Genomic DNA, 26887 nt, shown 5'->3' with positions numbered 1-26887 from the left:
GCGGGGCGGCCCGATCCCCGCGCCCCCCGCCGCAGTAAGAGTCCCCGCGCCGGGGGGCGCGGAAAGGGCCGGGACGGCCCCTGCTCCAGCATCTCCGCCTCGGCTGGGCAGGACGTAGGGACGGCGGATCACCTCCTCACCCTCCGCCCTCCTCGGGGGCTGCTCGTGTTAAACTCTGGACTTCCAACCAGCGGCACGGAGCCCTCCCTCTCCGGCCCTTCCTCACACCGTGACACCGGTGGCTGCGCGCTTCGTCGGAACGGCACCCCAGCCTGCGCTCCCCACGGCGCGGACCGTCGAGGAGAGGCGGTGGCAGGCTGGCAGCTCCACCCTGACGAGCCCGAGCCCGGGCTCTGGGTGCGGTCTGCAGCCCCTCTCCCCCGCATCCCCCCGATCTTCACGCCCTCCTCGTCCCTCAGCAGCCTCCCCGGCCTCGAAGCTTTCCCCCTCCCCGGGCAGGCGCCCGCAGCCGTCGCCGCACTCCGCTGACCGCCTGGCCCGCAGTTGGGAGGCGAGTAGCGGCCGGCGCGCCCCGCCCACATCCCGGTCCCGCATCCCGGTCCCGCATCCCGTCCCGCGGCACCTGGCGCGGCGGCCGCGCGCATTGGCTGCGCCCCCCGCCGCCCGTGACGTCATGCTGCAGTGCGGGGCGGGGCCGGGCGGGGCGCGGAGCGGCTGCCGGAGGTGCCGCCGTCCCTGCGTGCCGCCGCCGCGGGAGCGAGGGCGTGGGTCCGGCCGGCACCCGCCGCCGCCGCCGCCGCCGCGATGGGCGACCCTCGGCCCCGCGCCGCCGTCCTCCTCCCTCTGCTCTGCCTCTGCGCCGCGCTGCCCGGCAGCGCCTCCAACAAAGGTGAGCGGCGGAGCGCCGCGGGCACGGTCCCGGGCGGCGGCGGGCGCTCCGCTGGGAGCCGCCGGCAGCCCCCGCCGAGGGGCTCTGGAGGGACGCGTCGGCCGCGGCTCGTCCATCCGCCCCCGCGGTGGCGGCGCGGCTCCGCGCTGCCCGCCGCCTTGGCCCCGCACGTTTTTGTCGGGGCATCTCCGCGGTCCCCGGCGGCTCCGGCTTTCTTCGCCCCTTCGGGCGCCCTCATGCCATCCCATCCCCATTCTCTACTTTGTCCATCTGTCATCCTACCACCGCTTTTTTCTACATTCTTTCGTCTCCTAGCGCTCCCCTCGCGTTTTCCCCTTTTCCACCCACTTGTCTTGCTTTTGTTTAGTTATCGCTGGGTGGATTTAGATTCCCATCCCTTCCCTGGCATGCTGAAAGAGAATATGTTGTTTCTTCACAGACCCCTGCAATTCATAAAACACATTCCCTAGCTCCATCTTCCAGTCCTAGTTCATCCATCTACAATCTGTCAATAGGAACTGTTTATGTATAGTTATGCATTAATGATGCAGGTTGATTTTATGTTTTTTATGTGATAAAGATAAAAGCCCCCCAGACCACCCCAGCGCTACAGCTGTAACATTCTGAATGCAGATGTTCTTTGAGCTCACAGAGTGATGGGGAAAGATGTAGGTTTCTAGATCTGTGGCTGTAGAGACAAGCGTGAGAGATTCATCCGAGGGGAGTCAGTGCGTTGGTAATCTGACAGGGTGGGAAAATCTGTAAACATTTGAGGGACTCTGGGCTCACTGGGGAATGTTACACCTTAGGGTGCTTTCCGTGCCTTGGAAGAGTCAGGGCTATGGGGCGGGTGCACCGCAGAGCTGTGTGTACCCTGATACTGGCTGGGGCATTCATTTGTTCTGTTCTGCTTCCATGGGGCTTGGTGGCAAGGAGAGGCCCCTCATGCTTTGGATTCTCCCTCTGCTTTGTGAATTTGCACTCGGAAACATCTACCCACCTTTGGCAAATTATATTAGATTGACGGGAGCTTTGTTGAAGCGGGTAGGAGTCTGTATCCTGGTAGGAGTCTGTATCCTAAAAATATTCCTAAAATGTTTTTTTATTCTCCAACAACTCATTTCCCGAGAAATCAGATTGGTGATTCCCAAGTTGCAGGTGGATGCAGCAAAGGATTTATCTCTGTGCCATCAGCTTGTTACCCCAGCAACAGGGCACATTTGGCATTTATAGCTCTGGATCCCCACCTCGGTGGTGTGGCGCATGGATAGGGCCAGAACAGAATGGAATCTGGTGGGGACAATGGAGGGGCAGGGGGAGCTGTGGGCACTTGCACACAGGGAGGATTCCACCTGCATACTGAGCAGGATGGATGTTTCTCTGGATTTCCTACGCAATGCTTTATAATCTCAATCAATACTGTGGTGGAGAAGTGCCAACCCACGCTCTTCGCTGCCACACCAGGCTGGATCTGCCCACTCTGCCCTGCTGGGACATCCCCTCGCTGACCTGTCACCCTGCCTGCTGGCCCCCCAGCCACCCTGGCAGCACCCCCTGGCCCCGAAATGCACAAATGCTTGGTTGCACAGGATGCTGCCCCTTTTGAGTCAACACACGAGGCCATGCCAGTATGGCCTTTCAGAGGACACTGCTGCAGAGGATGGATTCAACATATTGGAAGTAGTGCCCTTGAGGGGAATGGCTCTGTATCCTACTCCCCACCAGCTCTGAGCCATGCTGTGCTCAAAGTATTGCTGGGTTGTAATAAATCTTGGTCTCCAGGGGGTGGGAGAGTGGGGGATTATCTGGGAATGGGGGTTGTAACTAGGCCATGTAATATAATCTCTGAGGCCCATTTGGCAGGGAGTGGGCATGGGGGAGGGGTTCGTAATTTGTAATGATTTTTTTTTCCCTCTCCCCTCCTATCCCCTCCCTTTCCCTCCCCCTCACCCCTTTATTTCTCCCTTTCCCTGCCCCGGAGCCTGTGTGATAAAGATTAATTTGCTATTTCTGGGCCTGTGACATTTTTCAGAGCCTCCTGCTGGCTGCTGCCTCCATGCCAAACCTGGCTGGGCTCCAGCCAACGGGCTTAGCAAGGAGGGGCCAAAGGAATATGGTGCTCACCATGGAGTGGGGAATGAAGGAGCAAGGGGCTCTCAGTGCATAGGATGGCTGACTGAAGGTGTACCTGGGCATGCCTGTGTAGGTCCTGGGCCTTAGTCTAGAAGGTGCTAGGCAGAAGTGATAATGGCTGCATTGTCCCCTGGGGATACTCCAAGGGAAGATATAGGCTGGATCCTTCCATTATGGCTTCAATGGAGCTAAAGGGTTTAGTATTTGGAATCTGTCTCCAGGCTGAGGCTACTTCTGCCTCTTGAACTCCCTTTTATTTTAACTACTTTAGCTTTTCTGGGCACCCAGACATCTCTCCACCTATTGTTAATAAGATAGTAATGAGGACACAAGAAGGAACACATTGTTTCTGAAGAGGTCTCCCATGAGTAGAACTAAATAAAGATAACTTTTTTCTCCCAGCCTATTTTAGACGTCTTTATTTCTAGAGAAGAAGGTGATGAGGGGTGGTTGTTACTTGCCAGGGGATGAAATTATTCCCTTTTCCTACTGAATCTGCAGTTGGTGGCTAATACATTCCTGTCCTCCATCCCTTACCCCAAATCTGCCTCAGCAAACAAGCACAAACCATGGATTGAAGCTGAGTATCAGGGCATCGTCATGGAGAATGATAACACCGTCCTGCTCAACCCGCCGCTCTTTGCGCTGGACAAGGATGCCCCACTGCGCTATGCAGGTAGGTGGGGAACAGCTCTGGCAAGGGTGGAAGGCAGGGACACGCTTATGGAGAGGCAGGGACACAGTGACATTCATCCCTGTGCTGGTCCTACCTCTCTTCAGGAAACAGTCACCTCCAAACCTTGTTCCGGAGGTGGTCCCTAGTGAAGTCTGGAGGCAATTTGGGCACAGCTTGATTTAGGATGCTGTGAGCTGTTTCCTTGGGGAGAGGAACTGAGGGTGGAGCCAGCTACTTTTTGACGCAGTTCTGCTATTTCCAAAGATCACATGCACAGCACTGTGTCTGTGAGCCCTGGAGAAAGCTGGTAGGGCACACTTCCTTGGCAGTGCTACATCCCCTCACAGTGAGCACAAATCCCCAGAACAACCGGTGAGGCTTTCAATAGTTGTATTCCTAGTGCTTGCTTAGGCCATGCCTGGAGTTTCCTCATGTGTTCTTCTTCAGCTTTGGGAGAGTAAATGTGGTCCCTGTGAGCTGAATTTTAGGGTTTAGGTGACCCTATCTGCAGTTCCCTGCGGTACTCTGCACATCTTACGTGTGTGGGTGGATGAGACATCATGGATCTTCCTGCTCTGGCTATCTGCAGTATATGGCCTGTTTTGCCTCCCTGAGGAATGCAGAGGAGAAATAAGGTGCTCCCCCAGGACTGTGGCTGTGTAGCACTAGTAAATGTAGCTTGAAGCTTGTAACCTTCAATCTTTCGTGATGCTGGTCAGGACTCCTTGGCGTGGGAGTATTCTCCAGTAGATGGCAATCTGCACCGTTAATGGCTGTAAGGGATAGCAGGAGGAACTCCTAGGGAACAAAAAACTGCTCAAAATGAAGGATGATAATGGGGGAGAATGGAAAGTGTAAGAAGGAAAGGAAAGGAAAGGAAAGGAAAGGAAAGGAAAGGAAAGGAAAGGAAAGGAAAGGAAAGGAAAGGAAAGGAAAGGAGAGGAGAGGAGAGGAGAGGAGAGGAGAGGAGAGGAGAGGAGAGGAGAGGAGAGGAGAGGAGAGGAGAGGAGAGGAGAGGAGAGGAGAGGAGAGGAGAGGAGAGGAGAGGAGAGGAGAGGAGAGGAGAGGAGAGGAAAGGAAAGGAGAGGGGAGGGGAGGGAAGGGGAAAGGGAGGGGAAGGGAGGGGAAGGGAGGGGAAGGGAAGGTTGTAATGTGCTCTCCTCCGTCCTTTTCTTTCTCCCCTTCCTCTCTGTTTTTGTGTGTACCAGGTGAAATCTGTGGCTTCAGGATCCATGGGTCAGGGGTACCTTTTGAAGCTGTGATCCTGGACAAAGCTACAGGAGAGGGGCTCATCCGAGCCAAGGAACCAGTGGACTGTGAAGCGCATAAGGAGCACACATTTACCATCCAGGCCTATGACTGTGGAGAGGGGCCTGATGGAGCAAATACCAAAAAATCACACAAGTAAGTTCATACAGACATTGCTGCATGTACAAAATGTGATCTGTGACAAAAATGCAAAGGAAAGGTGCTGTTTAAACACTTTCTTTAGCCAGAAGTACTTTTCTCTAGCCATGATATTGTAACTCAATGTGCTAAGAAGATCCAAAGAGAAACGTTTGCTGACTGTCACATGAGTGAATACAGAAACGAGGGCTGTTTGACAGCACTTTCTAAAAGTGGTGTTTTGCATTGCTGCATATAGGTAGGAGGTCCAGATTGCATTATTATTACTTTTACTCTTTTTGAGTGGTTGGAAACCATTGTCCCAGCACCTGTGTGACAACATTGCTGCACTGAAATCAAGGTGTCTTTCCTTGTCCTTGCTTTTGACAGCTGGAAATCAGAGTGACTCACTTTAAAGGAATGACTTACTTTGAAATTTAGGTGGTGCGTGGCTCCTAATCAGCGCATCAGTTCTTATTGATGTCTCTCTGCATCAGGGCCACGGTGCACGTTCGAGTAAACGATGTGAATGAGTTTGCTCCTGTCTTTGTGGAGAAGCTGTACCGCGTGGCAGTGACGGAGGGAAAGCTGTATGACCGCATCTTGCGTGTGGAGGCCATCGACGGGGACTGCTCGCCGCAGTACAGCCAGATCTGCTACTATGAGATCCTGACCCCCAATATTCCCTTCCTCATTGACAACGACGGTAAGGATCCTCGCCCACCATGTGCACATCACTCCCGTTTTTCCTGCTCTGCTCCTCCTCTGCCAGCCCCATTTGAAGGCAGAGCTGTACTAAATAAATTTTCCAGCGCTGCTGATCTGTCCTGGTGACAAGAGCAGCAGCATCCATTTTGTGGGATGCTATAACTTGTTAGAAAGTGACACTGGGCAGAATGACTCAACTCTTTTTTGGCTGTTTTTGTCATTGATCAAAGATAGGAGTGATTTTTAGAAGGAAGGTCTTTGAGGAGACTGCCTGTCCTCTACCTTGATCTCTTTGTTTTGCAAACCAGGGAACATTGAGAACACGGAGAAGCTGCAGTACAGTGCGGATCGTGTCTACAAATTCACAGTGACAGCCTATGACTGTGGAAAGAAGAGGGCTTCTGATGATGCTGAAGTGGAAATCCAGGTGAAACCCACCTGCAAGCCCAGCTGGCAGGGTATGAAACCTCCAAACACATTTATCTGTTCTCTTCCCTTTTGCTCAGCTCCTACTCAGTCCTGCTCATCACAAATGTTTGTATATACACATATAAATTTGTGTGCCCATATATATGGTTCAGTTCTGGCACCAACCCATCTCCATCAGGGGATGCAGCAGATGTCTAAGTCTGTTGCAAAGTCACTGAAAGGTAAATTCTAACACTGGAAAATCATTCCTTGGATTACTGTGAACTGCCATGTGTTTGATAAGGCTTACAGACAGTATTCAGCAAAGATTGTTTTTGGGGCTGCTCTTCTGGAAGATATTTGGCTTTTCCAGTGGTGTCATGCTCCTGCAGGTTCACCTTAGTCAATTAGAATTAAGGGGAAATCAACACAGCTAAATCCCTGCTCTGCCTGATAAGAGAGGCTGACCAACCACAGAGTGATGACACACCAGTATTAGCTGTAGAAGCTGGGACCTTGGATTCTGTGCTTCTAGGAAATCTTTCCATGCATTGATGCCAGCTGCATAAAACTGTGTTTCCAATGTGGAAAGGGCCAAAAACTTGGACTAGTCCATAGATGCCACTTGTGTGTATGCCAGGTGTTCCGGCCCTGTGTCCTGGACAGTTCTTAATCCCTCTCTTTCACTCCTTTCCATTAGGCTGGAACAAGAGGATTGAATACACCCCCGGTGCAGGCAACCTCGCGCTCTTCCCCACCATTCACCTGGAGACCTGTGATGAGCCGCTGTGGAACATCCAGGCCACGGTGGAGCTGCAGACAAACCACGTGGCCAAGGGCTGTGACCGGGATAACTACTCCGAGAAGTCACTGCGCAAACTCTGTGGTGAATCTGTTCTTTCCTGGGCTGAGGGCAGCTGTGGCACAGCACCCTACCCCTCCCTCTGGGGTGGTTCCCTGCGGTAGCTGAGCCTCACATAGCAGAGGTGCCGGGGGACACATTCCTCATGTCTGCTGTGGTCACTGGGGTGGGAGGACACCGAGCTTGTGTGTTGCATTGAAGGGCAATGGGTGTTCCTGCCCATAACTCATGGAATGGTGGAATGGTTTGGACTGGAAGGAACCTTAAAGATCTTCTAGTTCCAACATCCCTGCCAGATACAGGGACACCTTGCACTAGGCCCGGTTGCTCAGAGTCTCCAGCCTGGCACTGAACACTTCCACAGCTTTCTAGTTTTATAAGGGACTACCCTGTGCTTTCCTTGCTAGGAAGCCAGGGATTTCTATGCATTGTCCCAGTTTGCAGAGTCTGTTGGACTTCCGTCAGCACTGAACAAAAAGTCACCATTCCTCTCCAGATAGGAGAAGTCCTTTAGGCAGCTCCTTGTCTCCCTGTGTGCTGAGACATTACAGTGAGGCTTGCAGTGCCCACTTTGTCTGATGCCCAGTTCTCAAGCTCCTTATTCTCCCATGCCAACATTTCTGACTCCCTCCCTTCTCGGTAGGTGCTGCTTCAGGAGAGATTGACCTGCTGCCAGTGCCTAGCCCCACAGCAAACTGGACAGCGCGGCTCTCAGTGCACTACAGCCAGGACAGCAGCCTCATCTACTGGTTCAATGGCAGCCAGGCTGCCCAGGTGCCTGTGGTGAATGGACCAAGTGGCCACGAGGGGCTGAGTGACCACTTCACCCTGTCCGTGTGGATGAAGCATGCCGTGGTGCCCGGCAAAGGCAGGCGGGAAGAGGAGACGGTGATCTGCAGCACAGTGCAGAGCGGTGAGACTTCTCCTGGGGTGGTGACACTTCTGCCCACTGCCTCTTAACTCCTTAGAAAGATTTGTCCCTGCAGGGGTAAATCTCTGATGTTCCAAAGCGGGACTAGGGCAGGGGTTCCTCCTTAGGGACACAGCTTCTTTAGGTGTCTCTTTTCCTTGGAGCGATCAGGCCTCCTTTGAGCACGTGGTGCTGAGTGCCAGTCATGCATGGCAGCGTGGGCTTCTGGGTTCTGACCAGTGGGACTGCTTGGAGCGTGACGCGTAACTCCCTGTGCTTGTCCCTGGCAGAGGATGGCTACTCGCACTACTCTCTGGCTGTGCATGGCTGCCGGATTTCTTTCCTCTACTGGCCGCTGCTGGAAAGCGCAAGGCCTGTGAAATTCCTCTGGAAGCTTGAGCAGGTGAGGAAGGGTTTGCATCCTCCCCATGTCCCTGCTCCTTCTGCCCTTTGCCGATGCCGTGCCCTGCTGTCTGCCGCAGGTCTGCGATGATGAGTGGCACCATTACGCCCTCAACCTGGAGTTCCCCACGGTCACGCTGTACGTGGACGGCGTCTCCTACGACCCTGCCCTGATCCACGACAACGGCCTCATCCACCCACCGCGGCCGGAACCTTCCCTTATGATCGGGGCCTGCTGGGCCGGTGAGTGCCCGCTCTTCCCATGTGGGAAAAAAGGGGGTGGAGGGAGACCCGGGAGAGGCAAAAGGAACACCACCCAGTACAAAATGATGCAAACCACACTGCAGCCATCTTGCCTCCTTGGCACCAAAGCTAGTGTGGCTCCTTCCTTCTTCGTGGAGCAAGGTAATAACAGCTCAGAGAAAAGTGTCACTGGCAGCTTCCTGGACAGCAACCATAGAACATGCAGTGGAAGGCCAACTTTCAGGCAAAGGAGAGTTGAAACTCTGTACCTCATTCAGGCACTGGCATTTCTATCAAAGCCTTTCACCAGAAAACAGGCAGTACTATTTATGCTGCTGATTGCATTGATGGGGATTTCTCTGTATTGAGGGTCTATATGAAAAAGTCATAAATCCTTCTGTGCAAGAATTGGGTTGAAAGACAAAAATCAGGTTAGGAACAAAGTTAGGCCACTACTAGATTAAAAACCTGTTCTGTGTAGTTGTAAGGCTGCAGTTCTCAGATCCTTCAGTTCTCCTAATAGACTGAAGCTGGACAGAACTAAAGGAATTTGCCTACTGCTTGCCTTCATTCCAGCAGAAATTTCTAGGAAGATCAAATCTTTTGCTGTACTGCTGCTTCTCTAAGGTCAGAGGTCTTCCCACAGCTCCATGCTCTCTTGATTGGTGATTTGCAGACAACCAATAATGATCAGCTTGGGACCCTCTCCTGGAGCTATCTGAGTCTCTAAGGGATGTTGAGAACATAGCTTATTGTGAACATGGCTAATTCCCAAAATAGATAACACTGGGAAAGGATTGAAAAACTGCAAACACTATAGTTTCTCCCTTAAGTCAACTACTTATCCCACAGTCTCACCATCTGCTTCATGACAGGAACTCTGCCCTCTGTCATCTGTGATGTGCTGCCTCTAGGGCTGAAGGGTGCACTGCTGGGCACTGTTCTTGTGGACTGGCCAATACAGGCCCTTTTAGAGATACTTGCCTGACCCTGTAACTACCATCTTCCAATGCCTTATTGTTCATCCAGATTTTCTCCTTTTGCAGAGGAAAAAAACAAAGAGAAAACCAAAGGAAGCGAGAACGCCACTGATTCTGTGCAAGGTAAGGAAAAGACAGAAGATGGGTCTCTTCCCCTCTTGACTGTGCATGACTATCACTTCTTGCATGGTGCCTTCCTCATAAAGCTTCCCCAGTCCTGTCCTGCCACCTCCCACTGCCTTGGGAGGAAACCCCTTATTTGGCAGATTGGTCCTTGATACCTTGGTACCTGTGGAGCATGAAAAGGCTGATAGAAGGACTGCAGCCTGCTTTGAGAGTTGGAGTATGCTTTTTGTGTGGAGAAAGAGTACTCATGCCTGATCATTAAAGCTGGTCTCTGAAGAGCACAATAGCCATTAGAGACATCAGGAGATGTCACCTCATCCCTATCTATCTGTAGAATGTGTAGTTTCTTTTACAAGCCCTCACAGGAAGCAGAGTGAGAAGGGGACAAGAAATTGTTCTCATCTGGCATTCAGCAGTTTGATAGAAACTCCTCTATGCTACCCACTGTTCACTGCCCTCGTCTTTTTGTTAGTCTGGTGTTCTTGTTTTCCCCCATCTGGAATTTCAAAAATTTTCATCTCCTTTCTTCAGCATCCCTTGTCTTGTTGTCTTTGCTTTTCCATATCCTGTGCAACCCTCTGTCCCTCTCCACCACCCTTAACATCTGTATGTCCCTCACATTGTTGCTTTTGTTGTCTGGGCTTTTCCATGGCCCATGCCCCCCTCTGTGTCTTTCTACCTCCCTTACCTCTGCATGGCCCTCACACTTGCTTCTGTGGTTTTGCTCTCTTCCTCGCCATGTCTCTCACACCCTCCACCTCCCATGTTTCCCTCAGGAGATCCTCTGTCGATACACCACTACTTCCATGGTTACTTGGCTGGCTTCACTGTGCGCCCTGGTAGCTTGGAGAGCCGGGAGGTTATTGAATGCCTGTATGCCTGCCGTGAGGGGCTTGATTACAGTGACTTCGACAGTCTGGGCAAAGGGATGAAGGTATGCCCATCTGCCCAGCTTGCATGGGTCTCCTCCACTCTCCTCCCCAGCCTTGCTTCCCAGGACTTTGCCTGCTCCCCCACCTCAGACAGCTCCCCACCTTTCTCCTATGTGTCTCTCTCAGCCTGGATTCCTGTCATTTGCCAAGGAACCATAAGCATTTTCTTTTCTTCCACCTCTAGGTTCATGTGAACCCCTCTCAGTCCCTGCTCACCTTGGAGGGTGATGATGTGGAAACCTTCAATCATGCAATCCAGCATGTGGCCTACATGAATTCACTGCGATTTGCTACCCCTGGGGTCCGGCCACTCAGGCTCACCACTGCTGTCAAGTGAGTGGGCAAACCTGCACCTCCGGCTCAGTTCAGCAAGAGGGTTGCCTCTCTTTTGACTAAAGTTACATTGACTCACTTTGTATTTTAAAATAATTGTATTTTAAGATGGTTTCAAAATGGGTAAAAATCTTCCTGAAAAGAATTGATCAATTATCTAATATCCAAATGGATACTGTAGTATTGGCTCCTAGTACCTATGCAGAACTTCAGCCTCCACTTGCAGTGTTCCATGCATGTGGACTGGTTTTAATTTTCTCTGTGTTTGTAGATGTGACCAAGTCACCAGATCCCAGTGGTGTCACTCTTACCACACGTCTCTGCCTTGTGCAGGAGCCTGTAGGGAAGCTTTAGGAACACTGATGGAAAAAGGATATTCCCTTCCCTGGAAGTAATGGGCAGGAGGTGATCTTTTATAACGTTGTTGTTGGAAGCTTGGGGCAACTGATGTTTTCTACTGCTCTCCTTCAGGTGTTTCAGTGAGGAGTCTTGTGTCTCCATTCCTGATGTGGAAGGCTATGTTGTGGTGCTACAACCTGATGCCCCCCAGATCCTGCTGAGTGGCAATGCCCACTTTGCTCATCCTGCATCAGACTTTGAGGCTCCAGAAGGAATTCCCCTGTTCCCCAACCTCCAGATCACCTGCTCCATTTCTCACCAGGTGGAGGCTAAGAAGGATGAGAACTGGCATGGTACCGGTGAGTGGAGCACAGGGCAAAGTGTAAGAGACAAACTGGAAAGACCTACACGAGTTGCAGCCCTGCAGAGGAAGTAGAGCCCCTGTAATTACACCCGAATGTGAGAGTTTACAAATTTAGAAGCAAGGCACATTGTCTGTCAATATGTAGGCTAATCGGCTCTTATCCCTTTCTGCTCCTCCCTGTACTTTTTCTATCCACTCAGTTCCTTTGCCTCACTCTCTCCTAATTCTTTCCCAGGCTGCTCATTCCTAATCCCTTTTACATTTTACCTACATTTCCCTTTATTGAATCCAGTGCTGGATGGATGTCCTGCCTGTTACTCTCTCTACTCCTGCACTTACTGAGTCTCATCCTACTTCCTTCTCTCCTGCTTTCTTTTCTTACTTCTTGCTCCCTTCCTTCTCTTCCTGCCTCGCTTATTCCTGTGAATTCCCCAGTCAATTTCCTCACACCCTACAGTATCCTGTTCTTCAATTTCTTTCCATCATGCTCGGATTATTTCTCCGCAGTCTGTGCTCTATGTGTCCATTCGCTTCTTTCCTATCTGTTCTGGTAATGGGATGTTTTGCTCCTACTTTTTCGTTTAGAAGCTTTGCCTTCCCTCATACAATGATGAGTTCATTGACTTATGAGCAGATTGTTCTCAATCCTGCTGAAAACAGTTAGTTATTCAATGTGGTTGCCATTTTAAAGAAGATAAGATCTCAACCATGGTAACCAACAGTGTGAGACAGGGAAAAGCTTTCAAAAGCATGCAGGGCCTGGGAATGTGTGAGTGTTGTTCCTAATTTGCACGCTGTCATAACAAAGTCCTTACAGCCAAGATGTGTTATCATGAACCAGACTGATAATAGTATGTTGTTCCAAAATAAAGTGACTTTATTATGTACATAGATAATGTCATTAGAACCATCCTGCAACAAGTAAGTAGACTGACAGTGATTTTACTTAAGGTCAGTGCTAGGTGGAGAAGGAGAAGTAATTACATATGATGTGAGCACTCTTAGGTAAGCAGGTACCCCTCTGAGTAACTCCTTCCTTCTCTGATGGCTGTCTGGCTTTCTGACCATATCTTCCTTCTGTTTGCATCTCAGTGACAGACACACGAATGTCAGATGAGATTGTGCACAACCTGGATGGCTGCGAGATCTCACTGGTAGGAGATGACTTGGACCCAGAGAGGGAGTATCTGCTCCTGGATGGGGCATTGCTGCAGCAGCGGGGCCTGGAGCTGGTTAACACCTCTGCCTACCTGACCATCACAGGTACGTCCTCTCCACAGTCACAGCTATCTAGTTATGCCTCTGTCACTGACTGTCAGGCATCACTGGGAGAAGCACTTGAGGTTAGGTTGTGTTGGTGTACTTTGTGACACTGAGATGTAACCATTTCTTGAACTCCTGGCTTTTGGAAGTCACAGACCATTTCCCTGGGGAGGTGGCTTTTCCTCCAGCACAAAGTACTGGGACATGGTGTCAGCTCTCACCCAGGCTTGTATCACTCCTGACTTACTCTTTGGGGTTTGGTGTTCTCAGGTGTCAGTAGCATTTTGCATGACATGATAGGGACAACATATCCCTCAACTTCTGGACTGGTATAACATTTTTGTGCTCTCCAGAATGTAACAGGGCTGTTGCTCTCAATCCTTCCTTCCCTTCCACTTGCTTTAGCGATGCAAGCAGGGATTCCATCAGGTCCTTCACAGCCAGCTCCATCTCTGAGCCCTTCCCAAAATTAACGAACTCAGCATTGCCTTGGATCCCTCTGTAGCTTCTAGTTGCTGTAGGGTTAGGATGCCAGGTGACTTTGGAGCGGGAGCTTCCTCACCCCCCACCTCTCTTCTTGTCTCAGGCGTGGAAAGCATCGCGGTTTACGAAGAGATTCTACGCCAGGTCTCCTACCACATCAACCACGGCGCTGCCCTCTATGAAAGGAAATTTCACCTGTCCTGCACTGAGATGAATGGACGCTACTCCAGCAACGAGTTTACTGTCGAGGTACAAGTCTGATACGTGCACACAGAGATTCTTCTCCATGCATGGGGAGGACATGGCACCTGGGAATGCATAGAATGTGCTGTGGATACAGGGTTGAGTCCCCTCACTCTGGTCTTTCTGCAGGTGAATGTTCTCCACAACATGAACCGAGCTGCTCATCCTAACCATATTCTGAGCTCCCAGCAGTTTGTGCACCGAGGCCATCATTTACCTGCAGAGCTGTCTGGGCACAGTTTGGCAAGCACCCACAGCAACCCAAGTATGTAACACTACCTTTTGGGTTTATTCCTTTAGATCAGGATGCTGATTTACTGATATCCTGGCAGAACCTATAGTGGAGGATTCCTCTCAGGCTCCCTGCACCCATTATCACATTCTCATTATGCTGTTCTGTTCCACTTGTCATTAGCCAGTGGACCGCAGTCTTTGTCAAATTGTATTTTAGAGCGTGCTGCAACAATCCTCCTCTTGTGGGATATTATTTTCTTGATGTAGAAGCAGACTGAAATCTACACCTCAGAGGGTCTAAAAAGAATAACTGTAAGCTGACTTCATTCATGCACCTTGCAAAGGTGCTGTGTGGGCTTGTGTAAAGTAATTTCAGAAAGAAGCTTCAGCAGCAGGAGAGAAAAGTGAGTCAAGACTCACTTGCTCTAAAGAAAGAAATAGGAGTAGGTGGTGGTCAGCAAGGCAGGAAAATATGGGAGATGGCACCACACAGACAAGAGGAGAATTCTTGCCCCCAAAACAGAGGAGAGAGAAGCCTCACAGCTAGACTAGATGTTTGTTTGTGCTGGTAGCCCTGTGCCTCAGGCATGACCACACTCCAATCAATTCCTCCTGGGCTGTGAAAGTTCTGGGACTCGTTACAGACATTTTGGTCCCCTGTCGTAGAGGAACAAGCAAGGCACCTTTGAGCTAGCTTTTGCTGCAGCTTCCTGCAGTAGCTGATCCCAAGCTGGTCCAGACCTGCAGCTGGCACTGCAGGGGCAGTCTGTGCAGGTGCCAGCCTTTGCCTCTCCCTTCCCCAGCTCCGCCTGACGGCAGCAGCAAACTTGTCCCTGCTGAACAGAACCATAAACAAATTTGTGGAGGGCCTAGATAGATTTTGCAGGGAAGGTGGTTATCTGGGGGTTAAGGCTCAGTCTACAGGCCTAAAACAAACATGTGGGAGACGGACTAAGGGTCTTAGATGACTTTCAGGTTTTCTCCTGTGGAGAAGCCAGGCTTTTGCCACAGCACTCATTAGAAGTCCATCGTAGCACTCACATCTGCTCCATGTGCAACAAAGACATCTTTTGGCTTCTTGCTTTCTCTACTGCTTGCACAGAAATCAAACTCTCTGAAAATTATCCTCAAGCCTTAGACGCTGTCCCCAGCACGCATTTCTCCCACCCAAGAGCAGGATACAGATATATGTGGTGCAACATATTCTGGTGAATTCTGCAGACAAAGATGTGCAGAGTCTACAGGCCAGGCTGACATCACAGGAACTGCCTGTGCCCAGGGGCACAGACAAGTCAGGCTATGTTCCTGCACAGACTAAAAACCCAAGCTCTGCCCAGGGATCTCAGTTCCTGGATGTCAGGTTGGAAATGCATGTTTCTGTGACAGACTCTAGACACAGCTTCTTGCTTTCTCTCTTCAAAGTGGTCCCCAGTGCTGCCACTGTCATCATCGTGGTGTGTGTGGGCTTCCTGGCACTTATGGTGATCCTCGGCATCCTGCGCATCCACTCCCTGCACCGGCGGGGAGTGGGGCAGGAGGTCCCTGGGGCTGCCGAGTCGGGGCACACCGGCACTGGAGGCAAAGACAGCGACATGTTCTGGGATGACTCAGCCCTCACCATCATCGTCAACCCTATGGAGGTGAGGAGCAGCCACTGTGGCCGGGGCTGGGCAGGCAGTTGGGTTGTCAGATCCTTCCCCTTACATCTCTCTTACCTCCCCAGTCCTACCAGAGCTGTCAGGAGAGGGCAGCAGGGAGTGTGGAGGGCAGAGCTGGCCAGGGCATGGAGGATGATGACGACAGCACCGACTCGGAGACACCCGACTCCCCGGACAGCAGTGACATGAATGTGAATGACCGGCACATCATCGGCAAAAGTGACATCTCTCACCGCTACTAGGAGCTTTAAAACACCCGCCCAGTGGATCCCCCCAAAACATATGGCAGGAAGGAGGAGGTGTCTTACTTTCAACTTCTTTCCAGCCCCACCGTGTACACATGTGCTCCTCCCTCACTGACCATTTCTGCCTCCCGTGTTCCTTCATCTTCTGCCATTCTCATTGTGGACATTCCCCACATTATTGACCCCCCATCTGGCTCTCCAGAAACATGTGTTAGGGCACTTACACATGATGGTGACGCAGTTCAAACTGTGATGCAGGTGTTGGAGAAGAATGGAAATCTGGAAGGCAGAGCCAGCCATAGGGCTCAGAGTGGGGTTTCTCACAACCCCTCCCCAGATATTATATATATATATTGTATATTTTTTCAATGTTGTCATTTGAGGTTTATTCTCGTTTCATGCAAAAAAAAAAAAAAAAACCAACAAAAAAAAAAAAACCAACAACCAACAAACCACTGCAGCTTTGTGTCGCTTTGTAAAATTGTCAATACTCCTAATACTAAATGAATGAAGGTAAGAAAGATGAGGAAACAAAGTGGATTTTAAAATAAATGGATTTCAAATAAAACATTTAGGACTTCTGCAGTTTTTCACTACAACCAGGGAAAGAAATAGTGTAGCCTCTAATGTGAAACTGGAGCTTGTCCAGAGTATTTACTAAAAATACTAAAAATACTACCTTATCTTGGAGAAGGGTTACATTTTTTAGCATATGTGACGAAACAAGAAAAGCACATCACTCAGAACCCTACCTCCTGCCTTTTTGAGAGTCAAAATACTTTGTAAACACAATGTAGCCTTCCCCAGGAGTCAGTGCTAGGGACCCCAGAGGAACAGAAGGCACTCAAGCCTGTCACAGGCAAATGTAGCACATGCAGCAAACTAAATTCTTGAACGCAGGAAAATAAAATAAATAACGCTTTTTCCATACACTTAGTGTATCAACAGAAACAGGCCAAATCTCCTTAGCCTTATCCATCTTCTCACATGATCTGCTTTCTTTATCCGTACGATAGAGTATTTTTTAGACCAGGGGTTCCAGCTTGTAGAACAGCCCCAGCACTTCTGGGGGAAGGAAGCATCTTCCTCTTTTTGCTGAGCAAGGAGGGGATGGAAACACAACAGATACTAGCACAGCATGGCTCTGAGCCCAGCAGTAGCATGAGTTGTTAGGATAGTGCTTCAGAGCAGGTTTTGCTTCTTTCCTGGATCTACTTGGTCTGGTTTTTCAGACCCTGCAAGAAAAAAAAGGGGCTGTCGGCTGCCTTACACATCTTGGGGCAAGGGCTGCAACATGTGAAGGACCCAAAGGAAAATTCTGCTATTTGTTGGCAGCCAAGCATGAGAAATCCTCCTTAGGGGCAAGAAGGCAGTACAGTAGGTGAGAGTGGAAGAGCCCCTCTGAGGGCAAAGGTTGCAGCACAAGATCTCTGCTTGCTGCAGTTCTCTCAGATGTTTCAGCTCTAGCCTGTCTTCATGCCCAGCTGTGCCCACGTATGGTTGTTACTGGATCCAAAAGAAGTGAACATGCTGCAGCAAAGACACTCTTACACTTTTCTGCTTTCTCTCCTTCCCACTAAGTTCCATGCCTTTCATCAAGGAAGTTTATAACAGCCACTGTCAGACCAGTGCCTGGACATGTTGAAGCACGGGAATAATTCAAGTCTCCAAAAGGCAAAAAAGCCCCAACATTGTGCACACTGGAACAAAAAACTTGGCACAAAAAAGTTGTTGTGTCCTGAGAATGCCTGCCCCAGATCTGATCTGTGACAAAATGCACCACCTCTCAGAGCACTGCAAAAGACCAGGTGTCAGGACCATGATGTCCCTGTACCTCCACAGCAGCCTCAGCCAGGTGCTACAGCTTACAAGGGGGAAGAGGCCAAGTGCACGATGAGCTCATAGGTAGCCATCATGATGGCTGCGTTTGGGATCTGGCGGATCAGGTGGGCCAGCAGCCCCCGGTATAGAGCCAAGGGTCCCTCCTCACGGACCACGAGCTGCAGAGTCTGTGTCAAGGATCGGTACCGTGACCCTTCCTCCCGCAACCGTGTCCGAATAACCTCTGCAGAGACAAGAAGGGGAGCCATACATTAGCAGATGGCTCCTATAGGCATGGCATCTCCCCTCGAGGGGAACAGAAGCAAGGAGAGTGGACCCACTCACCGTGTGGATATGCAATGCACGTAGCACATGTTTTGGAGACAGCAGCAGCGCCCATTAGTCCAAAGAAATCACTGTTGTTCGCTGGAATTGTGAGTGATGGGGAATGGGAATGCTGGCTGTTTCTCAGCTCCTTTTTCAGTGCTTCGTAGATGACAAAGTGTATGATGGTCTCTGACACTCCAGCATATGAGGCAGTGACCCCACGGTAAAATCCACGCAGGCCTTCAGTGCGGTACACGTGCATGGCACACTGGAGAGCGTTGCTGGCCATCTCCCCCTTCACCCTGGAAAGAAGGGAGAGGGTTAGGACAGCACACTGCACCCCGACCTGCAGTGCTGTTGTGAGCACAGCCATAATCCTCTTGTCCAGCCTATGACTGGCCATGGTCTGACGAGAAATCACAGACCTCTCTCTGCCTGCCTCCCCCCAAACCAATCCTGATGTGACATGGAGTGGCTCCGCACTGCTGGCCTGCCTTACCTGGCTTCCAGCTGCATCCTGGTTTTCACTAACCAGATGGGGTTGGTGAGTGTGGCTGAGCTAATGCCTGGGGAACAGAACAGGAAGACAGCTGTGAGTGCCAGGATCACGCTGACAGTTCGTGAAGAGGTGCTGATCTATCAGCTCTCTGAGCTCTGCTTGGCAAGCTGCAGGCATTTGCAATTTGAGAATGACCTTGAAGAGAGATATTTAGGGCAGACTATTTGATTCTCTTCCTCCCCTATTCCAGCCTTTGTCTAGTGTTAATTAGCTCCTCTGCCGCCAACAGAACCCTACTACAGGCCTGGGTGTTACAAAGAGGCAGGAAACAGCATGCTAATTTTGCAAGAGTGGAGGATTTTGTTAGAGAACTGGGATATATCAAGAGAAATGGTTCCATGAGTGGTCTAAATTACACACTGCCTTCTTCCTCTCACAGCAGGATAGAGCTCATTATAGCAGCTGAAGGGGTAAAGACTAGACTTTAAGAGATGAGCCTAAGAAGAATGAAGAGGGAGAAAAGATTTTGGTTACCAAAGGGACTCACTTCTCCACATGTGGAGGGAGAAAACTTCAGAGCAGCAATGGAGAAGGAATGAAACACATAGGCATTTTGGGACAGAAGGACCTCTTGGCTTTGATTTGAGACAGAAAAGGCTCACCTGCACAGGCTGCTGCTAATATGTGTACTTTCTTGGACTCTGGTACCAGGACAGTATTAAGCCTCTCTTTAGTAGCAGAATAGGCAGCAAAATATATAGCCCTGGTTGGAAAAAAATGCAGAAGAGGTTACAGCTCCCCTATGAGGAACAGAGACCCTGCAGTCTCACTCCAGCTTTTCTTACTCCCAGCACAGTTTTGTCTAACGTGACATCAGATACCATTTATCCCCAACCCACAGCAATCATCTTAACACTATGATCAGAAGCTCCAGAAGATGTCTGTGTCCTGTGGCACGTGAGCACAAGGCCCAGACTACTTTCAAAAAGCGGAGCAACAGTTATGACAGAGAACCCTTAAAAAGTGTACAGCATGAGGCACTGTCATGGAGCAGTACTCACCGGGAAGGAGCAACCCCAGCGAGGTTTGGGCCCAGACCTCGGAACAGGGACCGTTTGCCTTCCTTCTGAAGGATGGCCCTACAGAAGGGAATGAACAGACAAATCAGCAGAATAACTAAGCAGGGGGCTCTCCTGTTCCTCCTCCTCCTCCTTTGTTCTTCAGTATTTCTTGTAGCACCCTCTCCTCACCTCCCATGTTATCCTTTTTCTGCCCTGCTCTCATTTTCTGTCCAATCACCTCTCTCTCCTTCAGTCACAGAATCACGGAATCACTTGGGTTGGAAAAGACCTTAAGGATCACCTAGTTCCAACTACCCTGCCATGGGCAGGGACACTTTTCACTAGTCATTGCATCCTACTCTTGATAATGCTATCCCTCTAGGTCTGATCAAATCACAGGCTGTGAAATTTCTCACAGTCCCCTAAGCTGCCTTGCAGAGCACAGATCACTGGCGAGAAGCAGAGTTACCTGTGCTCTGATTAAAACTTTTATTGCACTTGTGGCTTCCAGAGCCTCAGCTCAACTCTTTCTCTCTTCCCTTACACCTTCCACCCGATAGCCAAACCATCACCTCCCTGGTGTAAACGGGCACACTGCCCTGTCCAACTCACCTCAGCAACTTGAGCACTCCAGGAGATGGTGGGGTGGGATTCATCAGCCTCACACTCATCCCTGGCAGCTGTATCTCTGGGAGGCACAAAGGCCGCACTGCCAGCTGGGACGACTGCAGACGTGTCTTCACCACTTCCAGGGGACAGGTCAGGATGGCTCCAGCTGTGCCACCGCATCTAGGGCACAGCAGCACATTTAAGAATGACCTCTGTGCCATAATAGGGCAATAATTCTGACCCTGCTTGTCCACAACTTCTCCCCTCTGGGAGAGGTTAGGTACCCCAGCCTGTGACACAAATGACCTCCTGCTCTGACACTGATTAACGTAACAGCTCAGCTTGGGACATCATCTGGCAGCCTCACTCTGAAAACTTACTCAGTATTTGAGACAAAGAGTCCCAAGTCCATGGGGAATCAGCAGTCCCCCAGAGCAAACATTTCTGCTGCCCATCCTCACTGCAAAGCCTTCTGCTGAGGTCCCCAGGCACCGTGGCCCACACCTCACCACAGCTGCACCAGCTCACAGAGAGGCAGCATGGAACTTTCCCACCTCTCAGCCTGCCCGTGTCTTTAATCCATAATTACATCAGACTCACATTTGCAAGGCCCTGTAAGCAAGATCTGTATTTTCTGCCAACAGCCAGGCTCTCTCCAAGCCTGGCTTGCTTAATGAAAGAGGACCCTGACCTTCAGCAGGCAGAACCTATTTTTGGAACTCGTGAACCATCTCCATCAATGGGTCTCATCACACTGCAGGAATGCTGAAAGGACACATATCCCCTTTTTCCCTTTCCACCATCCAAGGACAAGTCAGGACTCATACATTTGGCTCTCAGCTTCTGCCCCTCTAAATCCTTCGAATGATAACTCTGCTCTTCCAGAGGATACTCAGTACCTGAAAGACCATTTTGAGATGAATTTTCATGTAAGCCATGCAAGCGGCTTTGAGAAATGGACAATCGCTCACATCTGCCACAGCCAAAGTTGCTTTGTTTCACAGGAGAAGGAGGCTTAATAAAAAGCTCACTCTGCTCCAAAGAAAGAAAAGCCAACCAAAGAACTACAAGATATCAGGGAGGAGTCAGGTATATCATCAGAATTACTTTTGAGAGTGCAGGACAGCAAATAGTGAGAGCTCTGAAGAATTATTTTGAAAAAGTCTATACAGCTCAGTGAACATATACAGTATTCTCACAGCCTTTGCTCCTAGGGCTTCATTATCATTGTAAACAGAAATGGGGGTTTAAAAAAAAAAAAAGAAAAAAAAAGAAAAAAAAAAAAAAGAAAAAAAAGCGAGGCCTGGATGCCTATTGCACTGACATCCAAGAGTTGAAGATAGGGCAGCTAGGAGATTATGCAGCTAATGATGCCAACAATTAGCTAAGCTACTCCATAACACTCATGTTGCTTTGTCAAGCCCTTGGCAGATGTACACATCTGGCAGATGTGGTGATGACTTGCAGAGCAGTCCATCGGCAGCAATTTATATGATAAATATGATAAATCATGGTATATGATGAGTGGTGGGAGTCTCGCAATGTGACTCCCGAATTTGGCTCCAGCTCAGAAGATAACACATAGCAAAGAAGTGAACACCCTGGCTCAGGTTCTCTGGGTGAACAAGCTGGTCAAGCACAGACACCAAGACTCAGCCTATGCAGCAATCCAGAGTTGCATGAGGCAGGGTCTCCTTTTACAAAGGCCACATTGATTCTTCCCATACAGACCATATTCACTTAGGGGTCCAAAGTCCTGTTCTTTACCATAGATTCAATTGATCTGTCTTGTGCAGGCTCCAGACTTACATGCCTGTTGTTTCTTTGACCAGAAGTACAGTCTCCAGTTCAGGAGAAGATTGAGTACAACGGTGACAGATCAAGGTCTAAAAGGTCCAAATAGGGCAGTTTCAACCCCTTATCTCAAGGCTGAGCAAACAATACATCAGGAAAACATTGAGAGAAGCAATTGCTTGGTATACTAATAATTCTTCTCTCTAATAGTGCATAAGGAAGCAAAAGTTTATGAAATGTTCTCTTAGTATCTAATTTCTTCAAGAAGTCCCCACCTGCAATGGTCAGGGTCTGAGTTTGAACACTTGCTTCCAGAATATATAAAATTTTCCTGAGGTCAAGTTCCTGAAGCTACTGATAGAGATAGATAATAAAAAAGTATTATAAAAGCAATAATAATAATTAAATTATTACTCCTTAGCATAGTGGCCATTTAATCAGCAGAAAGAGAGTGTGAGGTGAAGGGCCACTATGAGCCAATATGCCTCAATGGCAAGACTAAAGAGGGAAAAAGAACACCCACTAAATTAATTAAAGCTATGAGGGGTACCACTTGTTCAAAACTAGAAGAAATCTCAACTGTGCTGTATTACTGTGCATTACACGATGATACAGCTGCTTACACTCTATGAAAGACATAGGTCTGCAAAATTCTTGTTTCAGGAGAAATGGAAAATAATGTGTCATTACTCTAGAAGCAGGAACTAAAGCAATTTCTGCAAAATAGGATGAAGAGCAGCAGTTGAAAATGAGTACAACATGTACTCTCAGAGCAAAGCCGTGGCAAAAAGTGCTAATTGAAGAAGGCGGGTAATTTTACCTTAGAAAATGGTACTTAGCCTCTAGATTTTGCTTTCACATTTTAAAGGGAAAACCGACAAGTTTGAGGTGACAGAAAAAGAGGATTAATCGAGAAATACAAAAGACACCGTTAACATTTTTAAAATTCTCTAAAAGGTGCATAAGCACATGCACAGAGGTTTACTAGTAATTCATGTTAGCTCTATTGAGGCTAGCCAAAAATTAAGATGGGTTGAAGATCTTCATTTAAGAATAGCAATGCTGGAGACAAACCTGCAGTTAAACCAGGTTTCTGCCTAGGACAGACAAATAAAGGTCACCTAGAGAAGAGTATGAGAAATAACTCTAGAATACTCTCCCAGCTTCCCACAATTTTCAGTTCAGGGATTTCCTCAGCCAGAAATGTTGCCTTGCTTTTCGTAGCCTTCAACACACTTATTTTCATTCATCTTTTTAAAATGCTTTCTGGACACATAAGAAGCCTTAACCCCCTAGTATCCTGTGGCCAGGAGTCCCACAGTTTAACTGCACACTGTGGGAAGAACTATGTTCTTGCATTAGTTCTGAACAAAACTCACACAAGTCTCTTTGGCTGGTCCCCAGTTCTTATACTGGAAGATAAAGTGGAGAACTGTTCCTTCATGAATGAGACCCTGTTTTGTTTCATTACATAAACGAGTAATATTAAATATAGTGCAGCAATAAACTGAACTTCCCATTCACGTTACTATCCCCGGGGTTTTAATTAGCTGCAATTCAGGAGTATTGCTTAATGGATGAGGACGAGATACAGACTGACAAAGATCCCACTAGTGACACTCTTGTCATTAGCCAAACTCTCAGTTTTTCAGGAACCATGGTGGAAAAAGACAAAGAAAAGCTTAAGACGAAAGCTAAGAAAGAAAAATGTAATAAGAAAGTCTAAGATGCAATGACTATATACTTCAAAGGATAAATTAATAAAAGAGAATAACATATACAAAAAACCAATGGAAACAGAGAGGACAAGTACGCATATGCAAAGATTGACGTAGCACAAGAACTGCATTAGCTGCAGAAAACTGGAAATCTACTAATTAAAAACAATTTAATTATGTGCCTTATTGTACATGCTGTATCACAGGCTTCACTGTCCCACGGACTCCAGCACGTTGGTGGGATCTGGAAAGGGATTAGGTGGCTGCCTAAGCAGAGGACTTCTGCAGTTACTCAGCAAAGTCCGGAGGACCAGATTATCTTCTGCTCTTGGGTGCCATAAACTTGACGCTCATTGTTTTGAGACTTTAAAGAGAGAAAGGAAGAAAAGCTGTGGGACAAATTACTTGCTCAAGGGTACGCTTCTAATGCAGAGAGGCACCGCTGGGATCCAAACACCTGACTCACCAGAATCAGCCGCACTATTTAAAGCCAGAAAAGTCACACAGGAATCTCAGCCACGCGCTGATAGAGAGAGCTGGCCGCCCTCCCGAACACACGGATGCCCCAATATTTGCCCCGCTGAAGAGGCCTCGTGGCGCCTCTGGTCCAGCGCCCCGCTTCCCTTGCCCCGCATTCCCGGCTGGATGAAACTCCATGTCCCACAGGGAGGCTTTCCCAAACCGCGGAGCCAGACATTCCCCCGGGAGCTGCGGGGCTGCCCCGCTCCGGACCCGGCACAGCCGCGACGGCGCGGGCGGGGACGGCGGGGCACCGGCGGGGCTGCTCTGCCCCGGCCGCTCCCGGCGGGGCTGCTGCTGCTGCCCCCGCGGCCCGCATCCCGCCCCAGGGCGCCCTCCTGCCCCCGCTCCCCTCCCGGGGCACTCACCCTCCGGCGAGCAGGTGGAGCAGCGTGCTGGGCTGCGACATGGCCCCGCCGCTGCCGCCCCTGGGTCCGGCCCCGCCGCACGGGCCCCCGCCCGCCCGGAGGAGCGGCAGCGGAAGGGGCGGGCGGGCGCTGCGAGGGGAGCCGGGGCTCCTCCGTGTACTGATGTACGGGTGACAGCTCACACGGCTCCTTTGGTCCGGCCGCTCAAGGCTCTTCCATTAAAAACAAACGAGCAACCCCCCGCAAGCCTCCGAACCGACCCCCAAACTTAAACAAACGCGACTTTGTTTTGCGAGTAGGGGTGCCAATGCAGACTGATTTTTTTCACCCACGTGGAAGCGATGGGTCCAAGAGCAGAGCCAAGTCGCTCCTGACGCTCGTCCTCACTCATGGGACCACAGATGCTTCTTCGGATGTTTGGGTTCATATGAAAACGGGCCAATGCTCTGCACAAAAAAACCCCAAAACAAACAAACAAACAAACAAACCACCAAAAAACACAAAAAAAATCCAAACCCAGCCCTCTGAATAAATTAGACCCATGACTCTGGAGTTCAGAGGATCAGTGTGAGAAAGACAAGGTATATTCAGGGGCAAAAGATCCTCTGTTGCTTTTTCAAATGCACAGTTTCAGAGCGCATCAGAGTTCATTGAATATCATCTCCCTTAAAAAAAGCAGAATGTACACCAACATGATGCTGTTGCCAAAAAGGCACACATCAGATCGGTTCATGTGTTTAGGAGGATAGCCTGAAGGTCAGATGAAACAAGCTGTCAGAACAGCTCTGTACTGCTGTGGCTTCACTCACAGCACTGAACATCCAGTTTGGGTACCACGCTGCTACAACAGAGACAAATGTGGGAAGTGAATCCACAGAGGGGAATAACTACCTTGGTCACTCAAGCAGAAGGATTGAATAAAAAATTGCAGCCTTTAGTCTGGAGGAGACGTAATTAAGGCAGACATGACAACTGAGTCCAATGAAGTACAAAGATACTTTGAAAAGGAAATGAGTACCTTATCTGCGGTGGAAAAGAACAGAACTATCAGCTCATCAACAATGCCTGTCACAACCTGGACAATGAGGGGAAGACCAGTAAAAAGACTGGCTTTCTGGCCAGTGAAATTGGAAATAGGTCAAAGATACCTAGAAGCTCCAAGCATTTTTCACTTGTCTTTGCAGTGGTGGTGGTGGCGGCTAGGTGAATATCTTAAATAGCACCACTTGCAAGTGGGGAAAAAGTCATTCTAGATTTCTAAGCACTTAGGCAAAGTCAAGGTTTTCAGACCAATTAGGGCTGATGAACTTCATCCTGTGATGGCTGGAGAACTGGAGAATGGCCCACTGGCCATTATCTTTGTGATATCTAGACAATTGAGAGGTTCAGAAGGCTGGAAAAGGACAAATATACTTAAAAAAATAGAAAATTTAAAAAGAGAAAAAAAAGAAAATCTGATTAATTACTGCTCAGCCAGCATAATTTTACTGCCTTCCCCTGTGATACTGGAACAAGTAAATATGTAGACAACTCACATTTTCCATTTGCAAAAAGAAGAATTCAAGTTAAACCAATCTTTCATCAGACTTGTCCTTGTGGTCAAGGAAGTAACAACAGAAGTTACATTTTTGATTTCAGTAGGATTTTTACTCTGTTTCATCTGACAGTCTAACAAGCACATTAGGAGACATGGGAAACTGGATCTACTGAAATCACTGTTGGGAGAGTCTGATGCTGATTGGAAAATTCTAGGATTAGTTTTTGATGATATGATGTCTGTCTGGAAAGATGTATTAAGGAGTCCTGCAGAGATCTGTTTTCAGTGTGCTACTAGTGGGGTTTTTTCAGTAATTTTTACAGTGGACTAGAAAATTGAGTCTATTAAAATTTACAGACAACATTAACCTGAGAAGGGTTGCAAAGGATTTGGTAGAGAAAATTTTTATACAAATGATCTAGATCAATGGGAGCAATAGCCTGAAAGTGTAGAACACCATTCATTAAAAGCATGTGCTAAGTTTTGCACCTGGAAAGAAACAATGAATTTCACAGAGTTAGGACAGGGAATAGTTAGACAGACACCTCCATTTTGTCACTGGTTTCCATCAGGCCTAGGACCTTCAGCAGAGTAGTGGTATTCAGAACAGCTGAAGGATGCAGAGCCTGGAACAGCCTTTTCAGAAGCTGTGCTATTTGCTTCTCTCATCTCTCCAAGAGTTATTGGGGCCCCCTGATATTTTAGTTATTGCTGCCAAATTATTTACACTTCATTTGCAGTGGTACATTGACTCTGCTTCTTTTCCTGTTGACTTCAGATCAGACCCTTTGCTTTCTGCCTGCAAGCAGAAATAGTTGTGGCTTCAGCAGGACACTTATCCACCAACAACTGTAGA

General features: G+C 49.1%; 2 protein-coding genes across 2 annotated transcripts; one reads left to right on the top strand and one right to left on the bottom strand.

The window, feature by feature from the left end:
• The first annotated feature begins 634 nt into the window (after positions 1-634).
• Positions 635-16420, top strand: CLSTN3 (calsyntenin 3). Its single transcript, XM_066175369.1, is given in 19 exon segments — positions 635-670; positions 673-850; positions 3537-3659; positions 4868-5063; positions 5543-5751; positions 6062-6211; positions 6862-7047; positions 7667-7936; positions 8224-8336; positions 8416-8578; positions 9625-9681; positions 10461-10618; positions 10801-10949; positions 11421-11647; positions 12745-12915; positions 13502-13647; positions 13771-13906; positions 15298-15515; positions 15599-16420. Coding segments are annotated over 19 exon segments (3063 nt in total). The 3' UTR covers positions 15776-16420.
• Positions 16421-16515: 95 nt separating this feature from the next.
• Positions 16516-24580, bottom strand: LOC136284906 (solute carrier family 25 member 33-like). The gene is made up of 7 exons (XM_066175398.1): positions 24495-24580; positions 20099-20275; positions 19487-19564; positions 19088-19188; positions 18426-18492; positions 17945-18228; positions 16516-17843 (listed from the first exon to the last, which is right to left on the bottom strand). Exons 1-7 carry the CDS (start codon positions 24533-24535, stop codon positions 17644-17646), a joined length of 948 nt encoding a protein of 315 aa, XP_066031495.1. The 5' UTR covers positions 24536-24580; the 3' UTR covers positions 16516-17643.
• Positions 24581-26887: the final 2307 nt, after the last annotated feature.

Source organism: Chamaea fasciata, unplaced genomic scaffold (genome assembly GCF_029207755.1).
Source record: "Chamaea fasciata isolate MVZ Bird 193981 ecotype frontalis unplaced genomic scaffold, bChaFas1.0.hap1 SCAF_2, whole genome shotgun sequence".
NCBI classification, from domain to species: domain Eukaryota; kingdom Metazoa; phylum Chordata; class Aves; order Passeriformes; family Sylviidae; genus Chamaea; species Chamaea fasciata.
Note: the sequence above shows the minus strand (reverse complement) of the source record. Positions and strands in the feature narration are given on the sequence as shown.